The sequence below is a fragment of the Haemaphysalis longicornis genome, unplaced genomic scaffold (genome assembly GCF_048455015.1).
Source record: "Haemaphysalis longicornis isolate Haplotype H1 unplaced genomic scaffold, Haemaphysalis longicornis Haplotype H1 scaffold_52, whole genome shotgun sequence".
NCBI lineage: Eukaryota > Metazoa > Arthropoda > Arachnida > Ixodida > Ixodidae > Haemaphysalis > Haemaphysalis longicornis.
The window spans coordinates 717,139-738,565 of NW_027526388.1; the positions used below are offsets into that span (position 1 = coordinate 717,139).

At 45.8% G+C, this 21,427-nt stretch overlaps 1 protein-coding gene across 1 annotated transcript; it reads right to left on the minus strand.

Annotated features, from left to right (window-relative positions):
• Positions 1–2,290: 2,290 nt before the first annotated feature.
• LOC144140838 (iripin-1-like) lies at positions 2,291–11,156 on the minus strand. The gene is made up of 3 exons (XM_077672345.1): positions 10,998–11,156; positions 7,441–8,336; positions 2,291–4,759 (listed from the first exon to the last, which is right to left on the minus strand). Exons 2-3 carry the CDS (start codon positions 8,322–8,324, stop codon positions 4,450–4,452), a joined length of 1,194 nt encoding a protein of 397 aa, XP_077528471.1. The 5' UTR covers positions 8,325–8,336; positions 10,998–11,156; the 3' UTR covers positions 2,291–4,449.
• Between the last annotated feature and the right edge of the window lie 10,271 nt (positions 11,157–21,427).

Below are 21,427 nucleotides of genomic sequence, written 5' to 3' on the forward strand. Positions count from 1 at the left end.
TAATGATATAGTGGTTGAAGCATACGTGGTTGTTTCGGCGTTTTGTTCAATTTTCAAGACCGGTAATAAAGAAAAAAAATGATAGTGATATCGAATAGACGGCATTTCAATAGCGCGAGGAACCCAGGTTCGATTGCGACAGCGCAAAGCGTTGTTGTCTTGTTAAGGCGCACACTCCAAGCACCTATTTTTGGACGCTCTGTGTCCTAGGAAATTTTCCTCACACTTCGCGGCCTAGGTCTTTCCCCGTGTCCCCTTGGCTTAGCAATATGTCCTGTGAACGATTCGCTCGGACAGAGCTCCAGCTTAAAAAGTTCCGCTGTTTCGATTGCATGGACCAACCATAACATTCCTTTTGTGAACCACCTGGGGCAGGTTGGTCAGCGCAAATTGTGGGCCCAGCTTTTAAAGCAAAGCTTTCTACCTCTACCCCCCAAGGGTTCTTTCGCGACCGTTGGTGTCACCAGAAAACTCGAGCGAACAAATAAAAGAATTTACTGGCACCGCCGGGATTCGAACCTGGAACTAATAGACTAACAAAGCGAGAGCCCATTGTCTTACCGATTTAGCTACGAGCCCACGGGAACACAGGGAAGACAGGTGGTGTACTCCCCAAGTACATCTACGGGTTTACCCCCTGCGTTCTCGCTGAATGCCACGTGAAAGCGTCACGCGACCACTCACTCCCGTCTAGCGGCCCTGTGCACACCTTGCTCATGTGCTAAGGGTTAAAAAATTAAAGGAAATTCACACCCATGCATGGCATTTCATTTCTAGTACGCCAATGTGCTAACACCTGTGGCCTCCAGTGTTCACGTAAAAAGTCACAGCTCCTTGTCGTCCGCCCTCAAATCAAAGAATACATTCAAATACTCCTTGATGGCCAGACCATCACTCCAAGCGCCAGCATCAAAATCCTGGGCCTACATCTTCACGCCAACACTAAGAGTGACGTCTCCTTGCATCGCCTCAAAAACAGCATTAGTCAAATCATACACATCATCAGGCGAGTTGCCACCAAGAAGCGAGGCCTAAAAGAATCCGGTACCTTTCGATTAATTGAAGATTTTGTCCTCTCGAGAGTCACTTACGCCAACCCCCTGTCTCCTTCTCGACAAGGAAGACATAGAGATGCTTTATATAATGATTAGAAAGGTGGTCGAGCAGGCAATTGGTCTTCTCATGAGTGCGTCCACACAGAGGCTGCTTAGCACGGGACTCCACAACACGGTGGAAGAGCTGATAGAAGGCCATCTTTCAAACCAGAAGGTCCGACTCAGAACTGCGGTGGGTAACCGCATGCTTCACCAGATTGGCTGGGCAGCCCAGAATGTCACTCCGCTTGACGTACTCCCAGACGCTTGGCGACTAAAACTAAAGATGCTCCCTGTGCTTAGAAATATGAACCCCTCACATGACGAGGGTCACCGAAAAGCACGGGCTCAAGCACTAAACACCACCCTCGGTGGGGATCACGCAGTTATCTACACAGACGCCTGCAAATATCGAGGGCAGCAATACGCCATCATCGTGGCCACCTCCAGAACCAACCTCCTTGCTTGTACCTCGCTTAGGACCCAAAAAATGACGGCAGCAGAAGAGGCAGCCGTCACTTTGGCTCTCACTCAACCAAGGGTTCGGAGGGTAGTGACCGATTTATAGCAAGCCTACTGGAATTACCAGTCGGGTTGGGTGTCCTGACCGGCACTGCGAGTGCTAAAAAACCACTCCCCAAACGGTTCCATTCAGCTCATCTGGACACCCCCTCACGCTTCAATGGAGGGCAACAAATACGCCCACCCAACAAGCCTGCGCTTTTACCTCCCGTGCTATGGAGCTGCACGAGGACAGTCACCCGCTTGTCACGTTCAGGGAGATAACCCAGCATTATCGCCTTCTGAGACAGACCATACCTTCGCCTTATCTGACCTTTCCAGAGAACAACAAACTACCCTAAGGCTCATACAACCCGGGCTCCTTCCCACAGCCCACGCGTCTTCACTTAATGTATCGAAATCGCTACGTCGCTGAATGTAACTTTTGCTAAGAAGTAGGAACACTCCGCCCCGTAATCGGGGTGTGCGACTTTAGCCCTGAGCACCCTCGTCTCTTTCCGTCAACTACCCAACAAGAGCAATGGGAGATGCTGAGGCCGTTCAGAAATCTGAACAGAAATATTTCTTCCTCCTCCCTCACCTTCTCTGCCGCAAAGCTCGTCGCCTCCGTCCGCGACGCAGATACGGAGAAGTGAGATCTTCTAACACCGGGTTGGAGCTTACTTTATTTTATAAAAAAAAGTTTCCACTCTTGTGCTACACCAATACAACTCAACGAAACACCGTCCATGCATCATGCATTGATTTAACCTTACCAAGAATATGTCTTTGAAGTAGTAAATGGTGTGGTTAAGCACATTTCACTTCTCTCTGGTTTAACTATTTTTAGAGCGATGTGAGTGAATTAAAGTGACGTCGCATGGGTAATCGTTATGGGCGCCGTTTACAGCTTTGCTTTCCAACCACATTCACGGGGTGGATTGGCGCGATTTTTTTGTTGCTGACAGCAAACTTCACATCATTTGCAGAGTAACCTAATCTCAGTTTCACCGCGTCTGATTCATCGAAGCTCTACAGGACCGCGTCATGTTACACGTCATATTATGGAAGCGCAGGACGATGCATAGCTCCGTAACAAACCGTGAAAACAGCCAGCATCATGTTGCCACCACCAAATGAAAGTGTCTCTCTTTGTGAAACGCGAGCGGCGTAACACTTGACCTGTAATTGTATCTCGTGCTTCAACGTGTTTGAGGTGGCATAGCATTGTATCATACCGCTTTTGTGTCTGCATGGTTTCTTTAGGCATTACCGTAAGATTTAGGCATAAAACGCGCCCATGTTTTGTAAAGCGTTTGATTAGGAAGTCGGCGGAGAATAATAGAAGTCAGTTTGAATCAAAGGGCTAACATGTTTCTTTCAGAAAATCCTGATTAAGCGCCGCTCATATTTCCATGTCAAACTTGATTTTTTTTTATGATTAACAAAATCAAATCTCTACTAACCAGCTTTCGTCCACAGTCATACTTCGTCCACTAAATATTGATTTCCCCATAAATTATGCATTTCACGCATTGCTAATGTGTGTTAGAACATCAGGTCATCGTTCTGAACTACCCCTGGTGACTCACTGATGCCGACACGGCAGTTAAAGTCAGTGTATTCCAGTGGTGCGTGTGGTCCAAGATATACAAGGCAGTAAGAAACTTGACTTTGTCGCTGGGAAATATGTAAAATCGCAGAGGCAACCGAACGTGCGTCTCCGGTGCTTGGTCCACGCCAAATGGAAAGGCTGTGCACTACGCTTATTGAAAAGCAGGTTTGGACTACGTCAGGGAAACTCTTGTACAGGACAGAGGCTCGAATATGCATCCCTCATATGGAAGTCGCCGCAAATATATGTGAAGAACGACCCTGAATCCGCTCAAAATCGGACGCCTGATCCTCACTTCAAGGCACAAGCCCGATTATCACAACTCTGTGGGTCCCTTTCTGTTTTTCATAACATTTTTCATTCTTCATTCAATGGAACCCCTTAAATACTCCGCCGCCCCCACCCCTCCGCCCCATACATACACTGTGCACCGCACTGGCCATCCACTTCAAGTGTCCATTATCGGACCAGAACTGTAACTTTTTCCGCCTCTTTTGCCCAGTGCAACCAAATATTGGAATGACCTTTCCTGCTCCATTGTTTCAACCACCTACCCACCAACCATTTTCATAGAAAATATTACAACTCGCCTGTGTTGATAAAGATAATGTGTTAAAATGGTTTGTCTTCCTGCGTGACAACCCTTTATGTAATGCTTATCCTTTATGTAATGCTGCTACCCCCCCTCCCCCGACACACACACACTGGGGTTGCTTTAGAAAATCAAATAAAATGAAATATGTTTGATGTCCGCTTGCAACGGCACCAGAAGCTCGATGCCGAAGGTGAAGAACAGCCGGCTGCTGTCTGTACTTTGTACAAACTAATTTGTTTATACTTTTTCCTCTCCGGGGTATTTATAAGTAGACAGTGGGGGTTTTCAGTCGTGACCATGTCAACCGCGTTCTGTCACGCCGGTTCTTCCACAAAGATGACGTAGCGAATGGCTACGTCATCTGGTATTTGTATATCTGGTAATTGTATCTCTATTGTTATTACTGTTCTTCAAACTACCGCGAATATGAACTATGCATATCTCATGCATCTCCTGATGCCACTGATCTGTGGTTTCATTGAAGCTGAAGCAGGCGCGCATATACTTTTTTTCTGATTTCTTAGATTTCAGCATAAAGGAATCACGCTTTTAAACAAAATAGACATTGCAGGGTAGAGAGAAATGTCTCTATTAAAAACAACGCGCAAGACAAAAAGATCTGATCATCGCTTCGGGGATTCTGTTCAGAGCTTGTTGACCTGTCCAGCGAAGAAAATTTCGCTCGTCCTTCGGTTTCGGATGAAGAAGAGGAACGGGTGGTCCACAACCACTTCAGGGGGTTGGGTCGCCCCACGGGAGATGATCTTAACGCCAGTGGCCGCCGCCGCTTCGGTACCCTCCTCGTCGACCTTGACGAGCGCCCGCTGAACAATGTCAGACACGACCAGATCTTGGTGCCCCGTGATGCCCGAAAGGTCGGCGTTGCCGAATATCTTGCGCACACCGAGGTTCATCAGGTCTTCCTTGAGGTTGTTCTGCTTCTCCAGCTCAAACCTGTAGGAAAATGTACATCTTTTATTGCTTCTTTACGGTTTGCGCATAACATTTCCATTCCTGAAATTTTTCATGCGCAATGAATCGGTCTTTCCCAGGCCAAGAGAAGTGGTGGTGTCGTCAAATAAAACATGCACAAATTGGGGTCTCTTCCAACGACGATTTTCGGCGACGCTGTTCTGCAATATAGTTTATTATGGGTCCTGCCCATGGTGATAGCTAAGATGATTGCCTTGCATGCAATTTGTTTCACTTGATGCGCAATGGTCAAACTTCGGATATGCTTTTGAAAAAGTTCAGTACGTTTTCTGATGTCAATGACTGGCCCACTAATTACTTGGGGGCTTTGCAAACGGCCTCCTGTTGTCAAACATAATCTTTAGGAGTTTGGCTTGGCGTGTCTGCGGCATCTGTCAGAAGCGGAAACTCCTATGATTGCAAACACAAAACAACTGACTGCACCTCAAAGCGCATACACATGAAAATTGGGCGGTAATCGTCTAAGAGTTGCTAGCTAATCTGTGAAATAAACTTGGAGGTATGGGGCGCGAAATAGTAAATAGCGCGGCGTGCCCTGGGGTCTTTAACCTAGGCGCAATTCTAAAAACATGAACGCTTTCGTTTATCGCGCTATTGAAAAAGCGAGCACCACGACAGGTATCGAACCCGTGTTGTATACCCGTTTGTGTAGATTTAGCCGAACAAGAATAATTGTATTTTTGCTGTTGTTTTGAACTGGTAATAATTAAATCAACTTTCTGTCATTCTCCGGATATAAGGCCTATTTTAGGACCTGAAAAGCCAATAAACGTGTTACAGCGTCAACTGGAGGCCTTTTGTTCTGTTTACATGGCGTAGGTGCAAAAAACAACGTAGATGTCTGCTCACTAACTGAAATTTAAAACAGCGGCAAAAACTGGGCAAGAGACAATGAGACACTACGCTAACGCTGCTTATGCATTCGGAGGATCGCATAGACGATGCACGACCGGGTGCACATCAAATGAAGTCTGCGTGATCGCTTTGTCTCCGCTTACAGAACAACAGGGAAAAAGGTGATATAGTGTGGGAAGTTTCATTGTACTACACCTTAGTAAGAACAAAAATAGAAGGAGCAATGCCGTTTTGTAGTATACACTTTGGCACAAGTTTTCGATAGAGGGAACAAAAGGTTGAGCGCTTCTCAGGTCCAGAACGCATTGCACTGTAAATGTAAACGAACACGTCGTTTAAGGGTGAGATATCGCTTCGTCTGTTTGTTGAACGTTTTTGAGAGGGAAGGTAGTGTTATCTTATAGGTAATTTTAAAGCGAAGCTTTTTACCTATACCTCCCAATGCTTCTATCACTACCTTTGTTGTCAACATATTACTCCCGGAAACAAATAAAAAAAAGGGTACTGGTACGGCCAGGAATCCGATCTGGAACAAATACAGAAACGGAGGGACAGCCCGTCGTCTTACCAAATGAGCTACGAGCCCACGTGGAGACGGGGGTGACAGACGGAGCATCCGTCAAGCAGATCTGTGGGCTTGCCCCCTGTGTTCTCGCTGAATGCCAAGTGATGGCGTCACGCGATCTTTAGCGCCACCATGCAGGTGTAGCGGCCGTGTGCACGCCGTGCGCGTGAGCCAGTAATAAAATTAAAGAAAGGTCACGCCAATGCATGGTATCTCACTTTTCCGTCCCTGCCACTGATCTCGTAGCCTCCGTCGACAGCGGTAGAGACCGTGGAGAAGTGAGATCGTCAAATACGGGGTTTGGACTTCCTTTAATTTTATGAAACAAGAGTTTCCACTCATGCGCTTCACGAATTCCACTCAAGGAACTATCATGCATAAATTGTGCACTGTAAGCTTAGCAAAGAATACCTCTTTTAAGTAATAAAGATAAAGGGTGTGGTTTTAAGGCATTTCACTTGTCTCTGGTTTCACTCTTTGTAGAGCCGCGTGTGTGAATTCAAGTGATATCGCATGTGTAATCGTTGTGGGTGTCATTTATAGCTTCGCTTTCCAACCACCTTCGCCGGGTAGATTGGCGCGCATTTTTTTCGCTCTGCTAGTTTGTTGCTAGGCCTTTGGCATGCAAAGTTGTGTACAAGGCAAATTCACTGGCGTCGGCAAAGGGCACGGCGTGTCTGAAGTTTTCTGCAGCCAAATAACTGGCAACACACTGGAGTATTGCAGGAGAATTGAGATGTTAGGACGTGTTGACGGTTCTGCGTCTCCATATTTATTTAAACAGAATATTGGGCTTTAAGTTATCAATGTATGTTGACTTGCGTTGACGGGGTGTACTGCCGTCCTGCTATCGTTGCATCTGGAAGCCTATTCTTATACTTGATTCATAAAATTGCCCACCACATTGCGTTGACTCGTTTCAACGAACTACTGTATTTATGTTCTTTGTTTTTTCTCAAGTGTTCGCTCTTGTAAAATTCCGTGTAGCTATTTGAGCGCGTCTTGGTTTTTTTTGGTTAAATGTTTTCTTGCTGAAGACGCTGCCTGTGTTTCCACTGGCACCTGGTGCCAAAGCCAAGTCAGGCGTCAATTGCGTCGAGTTTTGCCTCGGCACAACGGCCGTATTCTAGACTTTACTGGCAAAATAACCTGAATTTTGATCCAATCGAACCCTTAAAGCTAGAAATGAATACTTAGAGTTTCTGCGAATTAACACACTCACTTGGGAAGATAAAAGTCGATGGTGGTGTTCTTCAACGAAGAAATGACCGCCTCCAGCTTGTCCAAGGTAAGGTCTTGCTTCACCGCTTCCACGCCGTCCCTCTCAAATGGAAGCACGATGACCATGCTGTAGTCCTCCACTTGGTACAGCAACTCAACCACAACGGCCTGAAGATTGCTGTCGAAAGTGTTGTACGTCGGAACTCGCTGGAACATCAAATCCACATCAGTGCGGTCGTTCCCGCCGTTGTAGAATGGACGTTTTGCGGTTAGGTTGCGACTGAACTGGCTCTGCCAGAAACCTTTGAACACGATGGCGTTCACCAGGACCAACTTGGTGTCGGTGTCAAGGGGCTCGTCAAACAGTTTCGGAATCTTCGCATGCGTCTTCTCCTTTACCCACTCGTTGATGGTGTCCACGGCCTGCTCACCGTTACGAGCAAAGTCAAGTTGGAAGAGGCGAGCGTTAAAGTTCTGGGTGAGGTCTTGGAAGTACGTGTGAAGAATTCCGAAACCTTCTTGCACAGCGGCACTGTTTGCCACCTCGAGGCTTTCCTGGGCGTCAGGTGCTTGCAGGCGGTCGTTTTGTTGGGCAAATGCACCGAGGACCTCAGCGTCGTTGAGTCCGGCCGCGGTGTAGCCGAGCTTCGCAGACAGCTCTTCCTGCGTGGTTCCCCGAGCTCCGGCGTAGGTCATGCCGAGGGCTGTGGAAAGGCTGTACGGGGAAAAGAAGACGTTCTCGGTTGCATCGCTAGCCAGCGCCTTGAAAAGACGGAGCGCGAAATCGTTGTTCGCCGACACGAGTTTCTCTTCTTTCTCCGAGAGGCCAAAGCAGAGGTGAAGTACCACTGCCAGAACAGTGGTCAAGGCTACGATTTTCTTCATGGTGGCGTAGAACTGCGGGGTAAAATAAAAGAAATATTTCAATATTTGGGGCATAATCAATCATAGTTGGTGAGAAAGAAATATTTATTTTTTAGTCCAGGTACACAAAGTGAAGTAATCCGGTAGGTACTCCAGACGTAGTCTATTTATTTATTTGCCTATACCTAATACATCGGACGGAATAAGTAGGACTTTTTAACCTAGAGTGCGCTATTTAATGAATTCGCTAATAATTATTCAACTAACATCATTCCCCACATCAGTCACTGAAACGTAAGAATATTGTGCTTATGTAAAGGTTCGTCTTTGTTCTGCTTGCGTAAATCTTAAGTTGAGTCCGAGATTACTTTTCGGTACCGTACTGAGTTTTAGGCTCCATATGGAAAAGTTTCAATGAGAACCTAGTTTCAGCTTGATACAGAAGGTCCCCACTTTTGTAATATCCAGGAGAAGAGACAACACGCCTGCTTAAAATAGCTGGATTGGCAAGAAATTATATGTAGCAATTTCAAATGAATTTGAAATGCCTAGAGAAGAAAACAAAGATAAATTGAGAGTGTTCCATTTCTTGATCGACAGTTGAATGTCTCCAGTATCTTTAGGAGAAAATAAAGCTGCCACTGCGAGGCCTACAAGCAAGAATTAAGCAAACACCCCCCGAATTCGATACTAAAATTACAATGCAGGACAAAAGTATGGCTATTATACATCTCACACAAGGTGACCTCAACTTTAGAAAAAGGACAGATTAAACAGAAAGACAGTAATTCGATACGTGCAAAATATCAGCAGGATTGGTTGCAGAAGAGGAAAAGTGAGGCATTTATGCGCCAAAAACAGCAGTTAGCGTACTCATTACTGTGGAAAAATATTTCGTTGCTCAGTATTTCAAACACCATACCAGGGACATTGTGCGAGACCATTCGCATTTATACCAGCATAGAGACGTCTTCAACGTCGACCTGGAAATATTCGGCACAGTCCAATGGCACTCTGCCGAGTCCAGATCTTACTGGGTACACAGACAACAAATGCTTATCGCAACACGGCACGTATCTGCGCAATACCTAAGCGTGCCACTGGGTTTCAGTCAGAAGAAAGTCCCATGTAACGCACAGTGCACAAGCAGTAATCACTATATATAATATCAGAAGTAAGGGCGGCGTGGTCCCAACATCGCAGTTTTTACAGTCACACTTTTAGAGAGGAAAGGATGTGGGAGCATTTGCTGTCAATGCACCTGTAGAGTTATTTGCGAAGCAAAAGACAATACAGAACCAATTCTCTCGGCCCTGCGCCATGCACTATTGTCAGGCATGTTGTTTTGGGTATATTTTTCATCTGTCGAATGGCGCGCACTACGAGGAAATTTCGGTACAACCGCGATATTTTCTGCGGGCAAAAGCATTTAAAACGTCCTCAAGGATTGCTTACTGGCTCAGGGCTAAACGCACCTTGGTCAGGTCCATTGCGAGATAGTAGCGGGGGGCTGCCTGAACCTTTCCGAACATATACTACACTCATCAGCCAAAGTCCGCAATGGCTCCTGAGTATGGGGCCAAAACCTCCTTGTGGGGGGTTGTAATAGACTCTTGTGAATTCAAGATATTGTGCAATTTATTTCTGGAGAGTTTTTGTAAATATTTCTTTTAAGTTTTCTTACGCACTGAGCGGTAGTAAGACTGATAGCTCAGAGATTTAAAAAAATAATCAGGAGTTTGTTGCTTTTTGGTTGGGTTAGGTGTGAAATGTCCGAGTAACAGCTTTTGGCAGGTGGGAAAGAATAAATCTTCCGGATAGGGGTTTACCTGCTCGAGGAGGTTATGTCAGGAAGGTTCAGCTTGATTGCGAAAGTTGATTGAATGCCGGCGTTGGCGGCGCTGATTTGGTGCTCTTTTGGGGAGAGAATATTGTGAAATTAGCCAACACGGGTGTGCCAGTTTCTTGCAATAAATTGGGTATGTGGTCGAGGGGAGGCGAATAATGCGTAATGGGAGGAACAGTGAAGCATTTGTGACACTGCTGGCTTTCGATGTCAGCCGAAACGCTCTGCAGGAAAGCCAACTTTACAGAGTGAGTTTCACAAAACGGTGATGATAACTAAAGGCTCAAACCTAAAGCAAAATGGCATCTCTTCAACCAAATGGAATGGGAAACTTCGGGGACCACCTCGTAGCCTAAGACCAAAATTGAGGCCGTGGACGGGGCTTTCGAAGAAGTCATGAAGCAAGGTTTCCTGGCCCCCTCATGGAGTCAAAAAGAAGGCCACCATCAAACAAACCAGGAAAAACACACTTGCCGTTGTAGGCATCTTACCTTACACACAGAAAGCTGTATGTCCCAGGCATAAAACCGAACCTAATTTTTTTATTCGTATTGTACAGCGAGGGTATTGCAATACCCTGGAACATATATTTGTTTCTGAGAATGATATTCCATTTCGGCAGCTCTATTCTCAGGCTAAGGAAAAACACGTCAGAGCGTAAACGAGAGTAAATACAGTTTTGATTTGATGATGGTATTCTGTAATTTTTTGCGTAACTGGGTTGGCAATCAAACTCTAACATTTCATGACTATTCCACACGTCACACGTCATGGGGTTTGTGCGAACTTGAAGGAAAATATTGCGGCATAGCTGCAGCCACGATGAATGTCTTGCAGTGCGCACGTACCTGGATAGTAGTCTTCTAACGAGAGCCGCCGGATATCCAGACGTTATCTGAGCCAAAACTTCAATTGAGGCTATGCAACAACTGAACGAGCCGAATCTTTGCGCATCAGTGGCCAGACAGGTCTAGCGGGTGTTACAGGGGGCGACGCCTCCTTTATAGACGCGTTTTATCTCTATAGGATCTGTCTCCGAAACGAAAAGAGGCTCCTGGAAAGGAGCCCCAAGAGCGGGTCACGTCCATGTAGCAAAACAGTGCCTGCTGAAGTTACAAAAAAACTGCAAGGAGCTGACGGTTGCTTACGCGCCAAAAACAACTGTCACGCGCGCGGGTTGTGCAAAAAATGGCAAAGTGATAAAGGGTCAAGGCGCTGAACACCGTACTCGTGCCTACTGCGCCACACAAGCTGAAAAGAAGTGCTGTATTGACGCTTTTGCTCGTAGCACGGATGACCTAGAAACGGCTGAAAAAGTTGGGCTTGGTTTCTTCGTGCGCTGGTTCGTATTTTGGAAAGAAAGGTTTAATAGTAGTGGAACGACGGCACGTAATGATCAGTAACCTGAAAATGTTTTTATCAACCAAGCTCCAAATCGTCCCAATTCCACATATACTGGACATTGTTTCCCATTTAACAGGTAATGGCTTGTGTTTCCGTGTTCAATGACTTCTGGTGGGATGTTTGAGATGGGGTATTTCTCGCCCAGCTTGAAGGCCTTTTGGAGGGAAATGTTGCTCGTGTCCTTCACTCCTAAGCATGGGCACATCACTGGTGGCCAGTCACGCGTGCACAGGTGAAAGGGGGGGGGTGACAGGAGGTTGTGCACACACGCCGCCAGGCTTCATTTTCCAATTGATGCCGTTCGGGCGGTTGTGGGATATATTCGCGTGGGCGACCCACGTCCCGATGCGACCTGGCTACAGTATTCTGTGGTCGATGCAATTTGGGTTGGCTGTTACACCGAAATAAAAATGCCTACCACAGAGGAGGGAAACGAACAGCACCATGTTTGTCCGCTAGAGTAAAACTGCAGTGCTTTCAGGTTTCATTGATACAGTTAACTGAGAAGTATGCGCATTCGCAAATTACAAATTAGCCTGTTCTGTTTTATGCGATTGGTGCGCTGAGCATAGGTTCGGTGGTCGTGCATTTTATAGTAGATAAGGATGGATTTTCTTTAATTGCACGTTTGTGGTACGTTATGAGGACTTTTTCACCTAAAGTTTTTATTACTAGACTGATAAAGACAGAAATGTAGAGATTAAAAATTGCCATGTTAGAATATGATGGTCAATGGTGTCAGGCATCCTAAATATTTGCGTCAATGGTGTCAGGCATCCTAAAATCTTCACCTTTGCACTGGCGAGAGCCGAGATGCAAAGTTTTTCTTAAAGGATTGTCATAGGTCTCAATTGTTTTTTTTTTTATGGTAAATGTTTGGTTTTCAACATAATCACCATTATCCTCATCAGCAGCAGTATTTTCTTTCTCACTAAAAGTGAAAGAAAGAAAAGGTTAGGAGAAGCCCTGACACGACCACACACTGTATCGCTGAATCTGGTCCGCCATTCTCGGAGGTCGCCCAGTTTTGGTTGAATTTCGCTTGCTCGCGCCACGGTCTTCCCTTTGCTATCTCCCCTGTCGTATGCTTCGTCCCCGCCTGCCGACCGTTGGCTACTGGCTTGGCCGCGCAGTGACGTAAGCCGCGGTGGGCCGGCCTTTGGCGCTGTTGCTCCGCCGGTTACCAGTCGCCTCTGATGAGCGTGAAAACCTCACCAGACATCCCCCACTCTTCTCCGAATGCGCCGGTGACAACTGAGGCCCGTCTAAGCCTTCTTTCATCGATGCCAGTGCAAGACGAAGCCCTTCCCAAAACATTTCCGACGGGTCGAATCCCCAGTTTTCGGGACGATTTTTCTCCTACGAATGATCTGAGTCTTCTTCATCGACCTTTTGGTCCTCCCTTGTTTTCTATTACGTGGCAACGCTTAACAACCACTGCATTTAACCATTAACCCAACTGTTGTCCCTCATCCGCAGTTCACTACCTATTGAACCTCATTTCCTCATTTATTTATTATTATTTTTTATTATTTTATGGATCAAATAATTAGGTGTTATAAGAAACTAATAAGTATTATAATTGTTTACTATTTTTTCATTTTAAGCACTCACGTACAGCCATACCCCTTCTCGGTGATGCTGATTGATTGATTCTGGCGTGTAACGCGCCGATGCAACACGCGCGATGCGGCATGCCGTAGTTGAGGTCACCGGAATAATTTTGACCAGTTGGGGATCTTTTAACGTGCACCGAAATCTCGTACACACTGGCGTTTTTGCTTTTCGCATTCATCAGAAAAGCGGCTGCCGTGGCCAGGAATCGAACCCGCGTCCCCGTGCTCTAGGGTGATGCTGTTTGTACATGACGAATATAAGTAAGGTTCGTTTCACCCGACTTTGCCAATATCTGCACCCCGTACAGGTTTCAGTGGATTTGCGTTAAGCACAATTCCTCCCCGAATGCACGTTTTCAAAGTAGCCATCTGTACAATAGTGGGCTGAAGGTCTACCGTTCTCAACCAGTACTTGCTACTAGCAAGCACCACAAACACATCTTCCGAACTCATTGTGTATTGGCCTGACTCGACCGCTCGATACCCTACGCAATGCAGCACTTTCATTGTTCTGCCTAGCTAATGGAAGCCGCGAAGCAGGGAGAACTCTCTCCCAGCTGAGATACGTTGAACGATCAAGCAGGTCTCGAGTGAAACCCGACCTGTTCCGCATGCAGATAATATTGTGCGTAAACCAGGATGTGTAAAAAATCCATGACCAGCATTTCGTGAGTAAAATTACTGCCACCTCCCCTCGCGGGAACCCCTGTGTAGATGCGACGCATAGCGGGTTCCGCTGTTGTTTCCGTTAGGTTGATTCTCCCATCGCGTGAAACGTGCCGTGAACCCCCTGCCGGGGCTATGACGCAACGTGGTGCGGCTATGACGCAACACAATCCAACACAATCCATTTTGATACAATCCAAATCGAATCCAATCCAATCCAATCAAAATCCAATCCAAATCAAATTCAATCCAATCCAATCCAATCCAATCCAATTTAATCCAAGCCAAGCCAAGCCAATCGAACCCAATCAAATGCCCCTCGCGAGAGAGTGTTCGCTATCGGAGAGGAGAGGGGGTCAGCGGCGGAGAGCGCAGCTCGCGTTGCGAGGAGAATGGCTGAGGGGTGTGAACGGACAACGACAACGCCGTATGGAGGGACAAGGGGAGTGAATGAGGTGCCGTCGCATCTAAAATGTTTCATTTCTCAAAAGTAATGAATGCTCTATTGTATCGTCATTACTGATTCATTTCAAAACAAACGCGAAATTTCGAAGAGCATTTGCAAGAAAACTCTGATATTCCCCAGGTTATTACCTTCAAACTAACAACAATTTGAGTGCGTTAAAGTTAAGAAGCCCATGTTAGCTATTTCGCAAATAAACTGACTTTATTGCTTGGTACATAAGCTGAAGTTACCCGAAAAATCTTAAATTTCGGAATGGTCGTCAAAAAAAAATCGCACCTGATTTCTACCCCCACGACTTAAAAAAATGAAACCAGAAAAAGAACAATCATAAATATAAGCATATAAACTTCTAACACCCATGAGATGGAAATAAAAAATGGGCCAAATTAACTCAGTAGAAGTATGCAGAAGTGGAGTGTGAACAAAGGCCAAAATGGTTTTACGAACAAAAATAGCTTGAAGAGGGTGTGCACAGTATGTATGACTTAACACAGACAAGCGTAAAGTTCTCCTCTTGGAGTAGGGCACACAAGAACAGAGAAAAATCGGCACGTGTGAGAGCACCAAAAAGGGCGTATTAAAATATTTATTGTGTCAAAGAGCGCCTAAATAAAACCGTTGTACAACAATGAATTCAATACGATGTAGAAACAGACTGTTAAACACATGTGGCAAACGTCGAAGTGGCGCCCGGCGCAGAGTTCTATCGACGTGAGAGCCCTCATGTAGGGGTAGTGGTCTGCTTGGCACTCCCAGAATAACTGAGCTCACACTGAGCTAACATTAACTGAGCTGGGTAGTTATTTTTGAATGAACGCAGTTTTAAAAAATTCAGGTCACGCCTGAAGCGCGTGATTCGTAGCTCACAAGATTCCAAAGGTCTCCGTGCGGACAATGGCTGAGTGATGAGTAACGACCAAATACCATTATTTTAAAGCGCTTCTGAACCTTTTTAAGTCCAAGGGATACCAAAGGGCTTAAATGATTCCAAGTTAAGCTGGAAAAGTCTAGCTTAGGTAAATTTAGAGTGCGGTAAAGCATGACTTAGCCTGATCACTCAGTGATTTCACTGAACGTTTGGAAGATCACCCCAAGCGAACGGAGGCAATAGTTGGTCAGCTAGCTTACATGCGATTTTAAAAGTAGTTTTACATCCACGAATTTTCCTAGATCTAAACTACAGTAGCAGGTTTTACGATTTCACCGCACACAGAGCACGTAAAATAGAGCCTAAAAGTAAAGTGTGGTATTGGGCTAGTTGGTGATTCATCTTAATAATACAGCGCGACAGAAACAAACACTTAAGCGAGGCACACAGGACGAGCGCTGTCCTGAGTGCCTCGCTTAAGTCTTTGTTTCTGTCGCGCTGTATTACTAAGAGCCTAAAAGTGTTGGCAGTATGGGAAAGAACGACAGTTTTGTAAAGGTTCAACTTAGATGCCATCGCAACAAGCCAAATTACGTTGATGTCATTCTATAGCAGGACGCGATCGTCTGGCGAACAATCCACGCGATCGAACTTGAAATCATCGGCTTACTGAGAGAGAGAACAGTTCCTATAACGAGGGGCACGTCGTAAAAAAAGTGTGAAACATACGAGGGCCAAGCGTCGACCCGTGACATACCACTGAGATTATCGCGAAAGGCAGTGCGGTGGCACCACCATAACAAACACTATTAGACCTGCCGTTTATGTAACTGCGTAGTCAATGGTAAAGCTTATAAAATAGACCGCATGCCTTATTTTCGCGAATAAGTAATTTGCGATGAGCAGCATCAAATGCCTTGCTACAGTCTAAATACACTATATCAACCTATAGTAATGAGAGCACAGAAGGACTGCTGTTCGTTAGAAAACAGGTAAGGTTTAATTTTACTGGCCTTCAGGGCATCAAGTGGTTCGGCCAGTATGAAATCGTGGCCAGAGTAGTGCCAAAAGGTATCGATGTAACGTTTTCGAAGACTTAGGAAAGGGCAGACACAAGGAAAATTGTCCTATATATTTATGGGATCGTGGCCTTTTCGGGATTGTGCAGAAGATGGTGCCTAAGTTTGAGTCTGTTGGAAATTTGTACTCAACAGGTGACAGACATAAGACATTGCTTATCAAAGATGCAAAAACATTACAACAAGCTTTCTCAATGGATCAACTGATGTACCCCCTAGCCTCTTTGAGGGCGGTTCGCGGATCACGCACGCGGAATCATCTTTGGTGATATTACGGAATTGCAATAATGACCCGAGAGACTAGAAACCAAGTTCGCGGCCGCAGTCGCAGGTCGTCGAGTAGCTTGAAGAAAACCGGTGCACTAACAGTTCGCATACGCTTCCAGGATAAGAGACAAGTATATCGCTGCGAAAGAAGGTTTTATTTTTGCGTGAGTGATGTTGTGCGATACTTAATACACAAGAACTCGCAAAGTGTGTTGTAGTAGCAGTTACTGTTTAACATTGGTAGCAAGGTAGGGAGGTGGATACGGAGCTACACACAAAACACAAGTTAGCCTGAATGGGAGTTTCTTGGCTGGAATACGTCTTTTAAACTCCTCACGACAGACGGCCTGCTCCCACGTGTGGTAGTATGATGGTGGAAAAACTGCCAGTTTACACCGGGGGCCACAAGTCGTCGTAAATAAGCGCATTTACCACGGTTGTACCTCTTCACAAAACGCTGTATCTGGCTGTGATTACTGCGTTTGTCCCAATGGGAGTATTAAAAACTCCCACGCCACCTCCATTTCCTTCTCCTCCTCCTTCACCCCTTCCTCATCTACGCGTCCTTACAAAATGGCTGCCAGTTGGTGTCGTGTGTCGTGTGAGCTCCAGCGTCCCCGAAAATTTATTGCCAGTGTGAACTTGCGGCCGCACGAACGGATGTGAAGTGCTTCCCAACAACCGAAGCTCGTTGCGAACAATGTGGAACCAGCCTGGACTGACGTGCGACGGACTGCAACATCGCCTCCGTGTCACCGACCTTCGAGCCGACGGGATACGCCAGCGAGCCGACGCGAGGCCTAAATGCAGTGAACGCTGAGAGTGGCTCGTAAAAACAACGCGGTTGTGCTTCTGCGAGGTGGTTGAAGGTAAGATTTTCACGTTTTTTATTGTACGCAACATTTTGGGAGACTTGTGCCCCTTCTAGCGTCAAATAAACTCAACGTGTTTCCCGCGCCACTGCACGGGCGATTCTCTGCCACTGGAGGTGAGCGTTGTGCGTGAAAGACGGCACCATGCCCGGAACGTCATTGGGGAGGCCGAACAGTGTGAAAGCAATGCGTATTAGCGCGGGTCTCGAGCAGAACACTCACTCATTCACTCTCGCAAGCAGAATGAAAACTGTCCGAACTCTGGACGGCTGTTAGGTGTTTTTATTAGGCTGTGTCTGTGGCTTACTGGCAAGCGAGGGTGAAGTTGGCCGGTCAAACGTCACAGGACTGCCGCTTTTCTTGAGAAGTAGGTGTGGTGCCAGCCGCGCCTGCTACGAGGAGGGTGACTGCCGCGTGCCGCCGGCGATTAATTGCTTTCACTGGAAAGGGAGAACGTCGAGGCCCCGTGGGAGCTCTCCGTACGCTAGGCGCGTGTAACTATAACCAGCAAACGCCATTCGAGGGAGCATTCTGTAGAATCGACAGACGACTGCTTATTATTTTTTTTTTTTTGAAGGGGGGCACGCGCAGGCGTCACACCGACCGAAATTTTTCCGTAACTTTCGGTGAGGGGAGAGAGGGGCAGTGCGGGGGGTAAAACCTGAAGCTCGTTCCCAGAACACTACACGCAAGGAAAAGAGGGAAAGGAAGCATTTTGAGAAGTTGGTCGCCTTTTTGAACAGCAGAACACTTCGTTTTGACGAACTAGTGAGCGCAGGTGTCTCGGACAGAAGTGCAATTTTTCGTAGCTTTAAACAAACATTCAGACATTACGGAAAGTTGGACACAAGAGTGACAAGTTCAGCGTCTTTACAGTGCCGTTTCTTTTCTTTTTTTTCAGGTCAGATGCCCAATATGCTTATGTATTTGTTACCGCAGATTTAAAGCGTTTTGCTATCCCTCTAATGAATGTGCTGCTGTGGCTTCCAGAAGAACGTGCCACGGGGTGCGGCAACGTCAGCGTTTGGGAGGAACGTGCAAGCAAACAGCGCACCGACGACATGCTGACCTCATTGTTTGCAAATTGCTTAAATTTTTTTTGTTGAGAAGTGTTGTAGTAGATAAAGTTCTTACCAAGATACCTTGTGTTCTCGATGTAGGTGTTTTGTTGATTCAGTGTTTTTATTGTCTTATTAACGTGTTCACACGTATATCGTATTCATGTAATTTTTATGCAATAAATTGACTGTGCAGAAAACAAACTTTTCACGTTTCGCCATTCAACGTTTGAAGCGGAAAAAGACTAGAAATTACGTGATCCCCAACGAAAAATAAAAATGCGGCCTGTGCCCTTATTAAGAACTCCCAAATGCAGTAATAAATTCCACTGCAGCGCATATATATGAAGCGCACAAAAACACACACACAAAAAAAAAAAACCTCGAATGCAGGTCAACACTGCTCCCAATGCGCCCCCTGAAAACTCCCAGTTGGAGGAAACAATACACTCCCAATGGTACCCCTGGAAACTCCCATTGTAGTGGCAGTAAAATGAAACTCCCATATGCTACTGAAAAAACTGCCGAAATAATGGGAGTAAGGCGAAACTCCCATTCGAAGGAGTTTTGAAAACTCCGAATTGGTACTGAGTTATGACACAAGCCATTTACTCCCATTCCGGCTTATTTGTGTTCTGTGTGTAGGTTGTTTGGTTTTGTGCTGGGACTGCGCATTCTGCTTGAGCTTTGAAGGTTTTTACACGTACGGGCACTCCTGATATCAACATTCAGCTGAACTCTATCTATGTATACCCAACGATTGTTTAGAGCTAGACGTCACTGGGCGAGCTGCCGGCTCGTCAGACGAAGTTATACGCTGCTCCGCGCTTTACGCCTGTCTTGATTTTACTGAATAATAATCGTAGTGAAGTACGTCGGCCCGAAAAAGAGTTCTTGCGACCATGTAGCCGTTGCTGGTAGCGCGTGTTTTAAAGCAGTTGGCTACCATCGCTGTAGTTCTCGTTGCATCCGAGTCTCCGACAATGAACCCAAAGACAATTTAAAACGTAGAGGCCAAACGAACGAAAAAGGAAACGATAACGTGATATCTCTCTCCCACGCGTTATTCTGTCCTTCGCTTCAGCAATGGAATGTACATGGAGGGTCCTTTTTGCCTTCTTCCAGTGGGTTTCTCGGTCGTCTCGACGACGCAGCCGCGTGGAATGGCCTATCAAGAACGTCTGGGCGGATTCGTGATGAGGCCCAATTACGCCGGCTTGTGGTCAACGTTTTCCAGAGCAGAGCGGTTTAAGATCTTGGTTACGCCATCAATGAACACACAATATACCACGAATATCCTGAGCGCTCGTGAGCGTGCGTCCAGAGAGATCCCCGTGCGGTACCAGGAATATAGTGTAAGGTGGGCTAATGCGACCGCTGTACAAAACTGTAAATTAAGAACTTAGCACTAGATTAATGAAGGAGCATATAATCACAAGCGATTGAGCAGACACCGTTGCCGACAATGGGATTGTTGTCTTCTCCCGACATCCCTCACTCAGCGTTACTAGGGGCAACCACCTGTGCCCTTAAAACCGCCGCAGCGTCAGAACTCTCTCTGACTATGCGTTGCGCACACGGGGGATGACGCCACCAGAGAAGGTCCGGACGTGCGAAGAGAGGTGGCTTATAAGCAAGCAAGCGGCGCTGCCAGGCGAGAATGCAATCACCCAGAAGAACAAAAAGAAAAGGAAGAAGCAGCGCAGGACTTCAACGGTGAGGGAGCGCTTCAGAAAGACTGCTGAGGCGGATAATAAGTATAGTATGACTGCAGAGGGCACTCTACAAATAAAGCCTTTATAAATTTTACTTTGCGTTTAATTTAGTCCTCGGCTGCCGAGCGCTATTTATGTACACAAGGCGTGTGGTTCTCAGCCACCTATATGACGCTCATCGAGTTTAGCCTAGTGAGACGAATACAGCTCGGCTTAGACATCAGGCTTTTACCATTGTAATAATATTAATAATGGTTATTCACACTTCAAAATTGCAGAACATTATCCAGCCCGCATAAGCCACATGGCTTGTGCGCGTCGCTTGGCAGTCACAAAAGGATGTGAATTGGGACACCTTAGTAATGGAAAGCTGAAAGAGCCAAACAATCGCAAGCAAAATATCTCAGCAACTACCGTGCCAAGAAAAAAAAGTAATAAAAAATAAAAGGAAGCAAGAGAGCAACCGAACATTTCAAAACGACAAGGGACCTTTTACCTAAATACATAGAAAAGGCATTTAACACTCAGCCGAACTTAAAATTGTTACAATGGTTTTAGGTACCTCCAAAACAGCACAATGCCTTTATTCAATATCTGAAATAAAAGACAAAAACATTTTTGCCTGCGTCCTATTAATGGCTGGCTCAGTTTTAATTCTGATAAATAAATGTGGGACATAAAAGGCACGGGTTCATTTGTCGTAATAAGTGTACACACATGGCAACAGAAACATTTCAATGTTTCCTAGATGCCTAGCTTTAACATTAGACAAGTGTAAATTGATTCTGATAAATGTGCTTGCGCAAAGCATCCAACATAAATTGCTTTCCTACAGGTAAAACAACAAAATGTTTCATAACCTCCTTAATTGGTTCAGCATGGTACTTTGTAATATGAGCGAGGTTGTAGGCAATTTTATGAAGGAAGGTGTTCAGAATATTGAGTGTATAAGGTGATGTAAGACCGTATATTGTATTTACGTATTTGATAGTGGGCTCTCCTAAACTTTTATATACCATTTTCTTGAACGAAGTGTCAATAATAGAACGCCGCGCATACAAGGAAGCGCACACTGCTCTGAGACGTTTGGCAACGTATTCAATGTAAAGGCTCCAATTAGGTGTGTCGTCCAAATATAACCCCAAGTATTTTAGGTTATGCTGAAGTGTTAGTACAGAACAAGAACAGTTATAGCATTTTCTGCCATGTTGGTGTAATAGGTAAGCTACCTGATACGACTGGTAAGGACGGTGGAGGCAAGTAAGAT

Bases quoted from the DNA above. Each gene is read 5' to 3' on its own strand.
- LOC144140838 (XM_077672345.1), bottom strand. From the start codon at position 8,324: ATGAAGAAAATCGTAGCCTTGACCACTGTTCTGGCAGTGGTACTTCAC. The intron at 4,760-7,440 runs GTGAGTGTGTTA...ATTTTCCTACAG, and splicing joins ATCGACTTTTATCTTCCCAA to GTTTGAGCTGGAGAAGCAGA.